Source organism: Crocuta crocuta, unplaced genomic scaffold (assembly GCF_008692635.1).
Source record: "Crocuta crocuta isolate KB4526 unplaced genomic scaffold, BGI_CrCroc_1.0 scaffold466, whole genome shotgun sequence".
NCBI classification, from domain to species: domain Eukaryota; kingdom Metazoa; phylum Chordata; class Mammalia; order Carnivora; family Hyaenidae; genus Crocuta; species Crocuta crocuta.
This window is the reverse complement of record NW_027529672.1, coordinates 1,462,844-1,471,147: the sequence shown is the minus strand read 5'-3', so window position 1 is coordinate 1,471,147 and position 8,304 is coordinate 1,462,844. Positions and strand designations below refer to the sequence as shown.

The 8,304-nt window shown below is 63.3% G+C and overlaps 1 protein-coding gene across 4 annotated transcripts in view; it reads left to right on the top strand.

The window, feature by feature from the left end:
- The window catches only part of FAM53B (family with sequence similarity 53 member B), a 103,085-nt gene extending 96,387 nt beyond the window's left edge, over window positions 1-6,698 (top strand). For all 4 annotated transcript variants that reach the window (XM_077762943.1, XM_077762946.1, XM_077762944.1 and 1 more), the window contains exon 5: window positions 6,139-6,698. In XM_077762943.1, the coding sequence (XP_077619069.1) occupies window positions 6,139-6,507 (369 nt within the window). In that variant the 3' untranslated portion in view covers window positions 6,508-6,698. The remainder of the gene's footprint in view (window positions 1-6,138) is intronic.
- Window positions 6,699-8,304: the final 1,606 nt, after the last annotated feature.

Sequence of the window (8,304 nt, the reverse complement as noted above, 5' to 3'; positions counted from 1 at the left end):
CAAGTCCCGCCCTGAGTGTGTGCTGGCCGGGATGCACGCCACGCCGCAGAAACAAAATGTTTATTTTCCGATTGCCAGAGTGCTGGCAGACTCCTTGGCATTGGCTTCCGCACCTTCTGTGTCCGGGCAGGCCATCTGCCCCCTGGGNACCGTTCAGAGGGTTTGCAGGGCTCTGGGCCACCAAGGCCTGTCGCAAGGACAGGACCCTTGGGGACCTCAGGGCTGCTCAGACTCATAGGCCGAGCCAGGTGGGGCTACCCAGGCGGGTCCTTCCGTCTCGTCTGCCCCCGACCGCAGGCTGCACTGAGCACCTACTGTGAGCCGGCCGCTCAGCCAGGCAGTGGGGTGTGGGGTCAGGGCCACATGGGACCAGGCAGAGCGCACACAGGCTCAGGGCTGGCTTCCAGTAGGGACGGTGCAGAGCTGGGTTTTGGGGGGTAAATGGGAGCCTGCCAGGTGAAGAGGCGCTCAGTAAACACTTGTGGTCTCTGCAGAAGGAGGAAACGGTGGCACAGGAAGGCAGGGACTTCCTGGTAAGTGCCCAGGGCCATCCCTCTGTCCCACAGATATTCCCTGGCCTCCTGGACTGTCTGGTTCTAGAATCCCGAGTAGCCGGCCAAATCAGTGCTCACGGGGCCCCAGAGGCTTCACTTGGGGCAACCTGACTGCCTATATTCAGGCCTCAGCAACCCAGGCCTGTCTGGGTTTCCCTTATTCCTGTGGGTAGAGAAGCAGTCCAGGCTCAAAAAGCCTGCCTCTTGTGGAGTCCAAAGGTAAGCATTTCACAGAAATGGGCTGGGCCTTGACACAGGCCTGGGCGAGCAGCCGGCCCGCCCTCCGCAGGAAGTGGGGCCCGGGCTGTGGCCGGGGCCTGACGACCAGGCGCCCAGGGTGCAGGGTGGGACTGCCCAGGCCCCCTGCGGCTGGCCCGTGCCCCCTGCGCCCAGCCGTCTTCGGTCCCTGTCACCAGACCCCACCCGCTTCCTCAGGGCTCCGGGGCTTCTTGTGAGAGAGCTGGCCCACACGCAGAATTCACATTTACCAGACGTGGCTTCAAGCTGGGCCCAAGGTACGCTGGTACCTTGTCTGCTCTGTGAGATAGTTAACAACAGCCCCGAACACCCCAGGAAACCTCATGTTGGTTTCTGTGCCAACTTCAAGCATAAATGAGACTTAGGAAATTTCTAGGCCGCCGGCGCTTTCTGGATACTTGGAGAGTTCTGTTTCCGTGAGAGTGTCCGTCTGGGGGAGGAAAAGCCTCTGCTTAGGCAGAGCCTTGGGCCCCGGACTTCAGAACGGCTGCAGGGCTCCAGGAGCCTCAGGCCAGGACGGGGACCTGGTGTGACCATCCGGACTTGTTGGCTGGGCCTGTTCATGCCCCCTTTTCTGGAAATGAGGTAGCTCCCTAAAACTCTGGAGCACAAAGTGACCTGTGGAACTGGATGAAAAAGAGGGAGACGGCATTAACAGGAGAAGAAGCAAACGCGTCCGTCTAGAACACTGGCAGTGGTAGGAGTGGAGAGGCTCTGCCTCACCCCTTCTCTGAGCAGGGGTGCGCCGCGGGGAGGCGGGTTTGCCCCGGCTCGATGCTCGGGGTAGCTTCGTGTGGACGCTATGCTCAGGACACAGAACGTCCACGGAGAGGGGGTCCGGCGACCGCTGCTCCCCATTAACGCCGGGCCGGCTGGCTCGTGTCGGGACCCTGGGGTCAGCCTCTGAGCAGGACCTGTGTTTCTGGAGGGTCAGCAGCGGGGGGCCTAGACTTGAGCCCGGTTCTTCCAAGTCCGGAGCTCCGTCCGAGCCCCTCCATCAGGCCTTCCACCTGCAGGGGCCCAGGGAGGCGGGACTGAGAAAACCCACCTGTCCTCCTTGGGGTAGGGCAGTCACGGGAATGCGGACGCGGCTCTCGGACAGCCCGCCGGTGCCCTGTCTTCGTCCACGGGGCCCCCGCAACCTCCAGCCTCCTCCCGCTCTCGGGAGAAGTCTGTGGTCTTCCCGCCAGCCCTGTGCCCCGGCTTGTTAGTGATAAAGCTGCGGTGCAGTTCAGCTAGGAGATGGTTCTGAGTCCTCCCTCATGCTCCTCCAGGCTGGCACCAGAGCGGCAACACCGCAGCGGGGAGTGAGCTCGTGGCCCGGGTCGGCGTGTGCGGCAGGATGGGGCCAGGTGTCTGTTGAGCCGGTGCAGTTTCCCAGGTGGGGTTTGGGCTTTAGCTTGGAGCTGAAGGCAGAGATGCTGTCAGCTGGGGGGGCTGTGCCCCCCCTCCCACCAACTTCTCACAGCCCGGGCTGGGGGTGGGGGGCTGGGCGCAGAGTAAGCTGCCATCGCCACCCAGGATCTGATGGGTCTTCGTCTCTGTCCCCAGGGCTGGGCCAGGGGGCTCCCGCACAGGAGGGTGTAGGAGTGAGTGTCTGCACAGGAAGGGCATGTGGAAGGGGGGGCGGCCGTTCCTGGCTGGGAAGCCCTGGGAAGACGGGCGGGGGCAGGCTGGAATGTGGCTGGCCAGAGCTGAGGTCTGGCAGGTCTGATGGGAACATCTTGACATTTAGGGGCTCCGTTCGGAAGTCGCCCCAGACTCTAGCGCTGGGGTGCTGAGCACTCCAGCCACGGGCCTGAGGCCACACCGATCACTCTTTCTGATCCTTGTGACCTGAGCAGGCTTGTGCCCAAGTGGGTGGCCCATCCCCGGGCCAGGGCTGGGCCTTAAGAGAACAGAGTTTGGGGCGGGGGACTGTTGGTACTGGAGCAGCCCTGTCACCCAGGAACCATTTCCTGTGCTCACGGGGCGCTTTGAACTTTGCAGCTTTGCCCAGACAGTTTTGAGGGCACATGGGCCTCCAGGCCTCCGACGGGCCTCTGCAGCGTCCCTGAGTGTGAGCCGGGACAGGACCTGCCCCCAGGGCATTGAGGGCACAGGGCAGCTGTGGGCCCTGGGTGTCGGCAGGCACGGGCTCAGCCAGGGGCGGAGGCTGGGCAGGACACACACACTGCCTCACTGTGTCGGTCGCATTCCTCCCTGGCAGGTGGGGCATGCCACCCGCCGAGGCATTCGGCGGGCGGGTCTCGGTTTTTCCTGTGGCTTAGGTGGCTGGGTTTTGAGTCAACAAAGCTTTCAAGGTGACATTGGGTTTGCAGCCAAGGAGCAGGTGCCTTTGGGGACTGTTGGGGGTGGGGTTCAGTGACAGCCTGGGGTTTGCTTCTTGCCTGCTTCAAAGCAAAAAGGACCCTGTTATTCCAGACAGCCGGAGCAGGCTGGACGCCGGTGCCATGGCCACCCTCACAGCAGGTGGGCCGACGTCCGTGGGTTGGAGCGTCTTGTCTGAAGCCCTGGGACTCACTCGTGGCAGAGCCCAGGACTGGAGTAGCCTGCGTGGCCTCAGCTCTCTCTAGGGAATACTTGAGGCAAACGCTGGAAGGTTCCAGCAAACTGGGGTCCCCAGCACCCTGCTGATGGTGTGGCTAGTGTTTAACATGCTTCGTGCCTGGACTCACCCCGACACGTTTGCCATAAAGTCAGGCGCAGAGGCCTGCACCCTCCCCCGCCTGCACCTTGAATCCACCAGGTCAGGTGGGGTGATCAGCGCAGCCAGGGAAGGTGAGCATTTCCGGTCTGGGTTTATGCCACGTTCCCCGCTGTTTCCAGGTCACGGCTCACGGGAGCCACTGCCACCTGTTCGGGTGTTCCGCACGCTGGGCTGAGCAGACATGGCTGGTCCCCAAGGGCGTTACCTGTGACTGCTTTGCTGCACATCTGGTTCCCGTCGGACATTGTTATTGTTATTTTGTAACAGATATCACATCGCTGCTGTGTACATGGGGCACTTTTTACTTTTACTTTTTTTTAAACATTTATTTTTGAGAGACAGAGAGAGACAGCGTGAGCAGGGGAGGGTCAGAGAGAGAGGGAGACACAGAATCTGAAGCAGGCTCCAGGCTCTGAGCTGGCTGTCAGCACACAGCCCGACGCAGGGCTCAAACCCATGACCTTGAGATCATGACCTGAGCTGAAGTAGAACACTCAACTGACTAAGCCACCCAGGCGCCCAATTCTGATGCGCCGCAACTCCTACAGGGCAAAGAAACAGCCTGCTCGGCTGGGGTGGGGGTGTTCGGTCTGGCCCCCCGGGTGCCAGGGCTCCCCGACACGTCTGCACCTTGCCCCTGCGCCTCCTTTGTCCAGGGCAGCGGGGACCCAGGCTGAGGGGGAAGGTGGACAGCCCTGTGCGGGCAAGGCCATCTGCCTTCTGTCCCGTGCCCCCTGCCCAGCTCTCCTGTCCTAGCTCACATCCAGACAGGACGGGAAAGCGGCCGGGAGGCAGAGCAGGCCCCAGAGACCCCCCTACCCCCGCCGTTGCAGGCATTTGGGGCCCCCGCCCGCTGCATCAGGCTGCGTTGTGATCTGGGAGCCTCTGTCTCCAGCCCTGCGCCGTGGCCGGAAGGGAATGTGTGCACGCAGACTGAGGCCGCGGCGGCCCAGGCCCGGGGACTGAGGGCCCCCAATCTGGTGGGGTCCTGACCAGGGCGGTGGGGGGNGGCTTCCACCACGGCCTGGGCCAGCATCGCGGGGCTGATCAGTGGCCCTTCTCTCCTCAGTCCTAGCGCTCTTCCCTGGAGCCCCCCAGCACCCCAGCCCTCAGCCTTCTCTGTTAATCAAAAGATTCCAAAACCAGCAAACCCTGCACAGTGGTTTGCTCTGGAGGGTTCGGGAGCAATGAGCACGCACGTGACACTTCCTGCTTGTCTTGTCCTTTTGCTGAGCCGGTTTCGGTAGCTCGTTTGCCGTGACAGCCGGTGGCCATCTTTATTTCAGAGTGACCTACGGACACTGCAGCCTGTGGTCTCCAGGCCCCCGCCCTCACTCCCCTGTGCCCCGCAGCACGCAGGCTCCTGTCCCCTGCCCTCCAGCACATGACTTCCCTCGAGTGCCCTCTGAAAAGAGACTGCGTTGCTGCTGGTCCTGCGGGGGTCCCCAGGGCTAGGCGTTGGGCACCTCTATCCATCACAGGCCTCTGCCCTGATATTTGCTCTGTTGTGAAAGCAGGCGTTTAGCCTGACCTACTTGTGCCCAGGGCCGGTCCTGCCCCGTCCGGACGACAGGTGTCCCCAAGCACCCATGGATCCTGTGTGAGCTGCACCCGCCACTCGGGGTGGCCCCGGGCTGGCCCCACAGAGAGGGAGCTCTTGGTGGGTGGGGAGCTCTTGGGAGCCACACTTTGCCACCGGGCCTTGCCGGAGCGCTGCAGGACAGGTAGGGACCTTTGCCTCTTAACAGGCGAGGCAGTCGAGGCCGGGGAGGCCGAGCCCTGCCTCCCCTCCAGAGAGCTGTACCATTCCCCATCCAGGGCCTGTCGGGGTACAGGGGGATGTGACCTCCCTGACCTGACCCCCGCTAGAGAGCCTGCGTTTCCGGGGGGAGGAGGGGGGCTCAGGGTCCCCGGACGGCTGTGATGTGCACCAGGCCAGGACGCCAGCTCTGCCCTCCTGGCCCCATCTCCCTCTCCGGGTCGTGGTGGGCGGGGGGAGGGGGGGCAGCATTGGAGCCTCAGGCCGAGGTTATTAGTAGGTCTGCAAATTAGAAGGCTGTGTTACTTCCAAGGCCGGAGAGTCTTCGCCTCCCCTTGTCTGCAGAGACAAGCTTTATGGAACGGTGACCGTGGGGCATTTGAGTTACTCTCTTCTTTTCAACTCAGCAGTGTGACAAGGAATATTCATTTTGGTGCATTTTCGCGTGCAGCCTGAATTGTTTTCTGAAATCCTAGAAGGGAAAGTGCCTGCTGAGGAACGGGGTGCACTTTGATCAGACGACCTTTCCGAAGGTGGCCCCCCGGGTTCCGAGCCTGCCCTGTCCACTGCAGCTTCCCTACAACTGGGCGGGAGCAGGCTCACACTCCTCCCTGATTTGTGGGCGAGTAACTGGATTTGGCGTCACTCTGTTCCCAAGTGTTCGTACCAACTTGTCGATGGCCCCCCCGTCCTCGCCCAGATGTGGGGGCGGCCGGGCTTTGGTGGGCTTCCACCGCCCGGAGGACCCCATCGCCAGACAGCCCTGGGAGCTGAGGCCTGGCTCGCCGGGGCGTGCGGCCCTTGGGCTCCGGACAGGCTCGTGACTCCTAGTGACCTGTGTGTCTGTCTCCCCACAGAACTGTCAGACCTTCAGCAGCCTCAGCTGCCTGAGCTCTGGGATGGAGGACTGCGGCCCTCACAGCCCCTTCGCCCTCCACGTCAGCAGCACCAGGTCCTGGACCGCCTTGCTCTCGGCCTCGGCTTCCAGCCTGGGGGGCAGGACCCCCGCCGGGACCCCCGTCCCCGAGCCTCTGCCCCCGGCCTTGGACGACCAGCTTGCCTGCAAGGAGGAGCGGTGCTGCGAGGAATCGGGCGGCTGCGCCCTGGGCGAGCGCTGTGGCAGGAGTTGGGGGCCGGCCACGGCCTGGCGGGACCGCGGGGTGGCCGGGAGCAGCCCCTGCTCCCTGGACGGCGAGCTGGACATCGAGCAGATAGAGAACAACTGAGGGGCAGCGGGCGCCGGGCGGGCACTTGACGCGGGGAGCCCCACCCGCGGGAGCTCCCTGAGGGCGTCGGGACCCAGGGAGCCTGCGCTCTGGCCCCGGAGAGGCTGTCCCGCCCGAGGGCCCGGCCCTGGCCCCCTCACCAGCACGGGCGGCCCCGGAGCCCAGGAGCAGCTGGGTCTGGGCCNCCCCACCCCCCCTCCTCGCCAGCCACCCCCCCACCAGGCACCTCGCGCGTCTCCCGCAGGGCTGGATGCTCTGCGCGTGCAATTCCCAGGGCGGCTGGTTGGGGGGCTTGTGCTCAGGGCCATCCGGTGGCGTCAGGCCCTTCCGACCTCCTGCTCAGGTTGATTTTTGGGGGGTCGGCCCCACAGCTTCTTTCACTCCGTTTTATTCCGTGCCTTCTGCCCCAGGTCTCCCTGCTCCAGACTTGGGAAGGTTCGGGAGATGCTTCCCTCTGTAGTAACACCGGAACCATTTGGCCTTAATTCCAGGTGCGGGAGACAGAGGCCCCGGGGTGCTGAGGGTGCTCCCCATGCTGGAACCCTGGGGGCCTCTCATGAGAGAGCGTCTGCGTCGGGTAGATGTGGGTGGATCTGTTGGCCGAAAAGATAGACCTCCTTGGCCGTCCTGTGGCGCCGAGAGCCTGACCGCGTGGCTCTCCGCCCCTCTGGGGGCCGCTCAGGCAGGTTGGCACGTGACAGCCATTCTCTGTGGCGAAACTGTCACTGAGTGCTTAGCTTAGTTGATGCAGGTGAGTGGAGAGATGTCCCAGTAATGGGAACCCCTTGAACACGTTCTCAGGAGGCGGAGCCGGGAGCAGGTGCACTGGGCCCTGTGCACATTCCGGGGGTGGAGGTCTGTCGGCCACGCTGGGGGGCCGGACTGGGGGCGCGCGGGGCCCTCTGCAGAATTCTAGCACGTTCTCACTGTCTGGTGGGGACTGCCGGCTTCCATCGGGCACACCGGCCACCTCCGGATGAGCACCCCTGCAGGTTGGTGGGCGGAGCAGGGTGTGCCAAGTGCCCCCAGCTCCCCGTACCCCTGTGGGCTCCCCGCTCACAGGGACCCCCGACGCCCTGAGGTTTTGCTCTCAGGCAGCCTGGCTGGCAGACACCCCTCATGGGCTCTGCTCTCTTGGAGTCTGGCTTGTAGCAAACCTGGCATCTTCCGCAGACAGTGGCAGTTGGGTCGGCCTATGAGCGAGTGGCTCCTTTCCTCATATGGCTAAAAATAACTGGTGTATCCTCTGGAGTTTGCTGCCATGTAACAAAGGCACGTTCGTAGCCTCCTTGCTTTTGCTCCTCTTTTGTGGATAGTGGACGCCTCATGTCCGCAGCGTGAGTACACGTGGTTCTCACGAAAAGACCCTCTTTGGGAAACTTTACTTACACCTTCACTTCTTTACTGGATCAGAAGCTCCAGTTCTGGTGTCTAGGTGGCAGTTCTTAAAAATCGGCCATAAGATGCTTNGTCGAAGGACCTCAGGTCGGACAGCACAGTGGTCGTGTGGTACTGGGTGGGACCCGGGCCAGAGCCAGCTACGCTTCAGTGGCTCCCACCAAAGGCACGTCCCCTGGGGACCCTGGGGAGCCAAAGCAGGGAGCTCGTGGCTCTGGGCAGACACGCCACCTCCCCTGATCCCCAGCCAGCGGGTCACGGAGGCCGCCTCTTAGAGCAAACGTGGCAGGGGCCGGGGCGGTTGCTGAGTGACACCCGGCAGCACATGAACTCAGAGAGCACATGCTGGTGCCTCAGAGAGCCCGGGGCAGGTGGCCCCCCCCCCCCCACTGGGTGGCC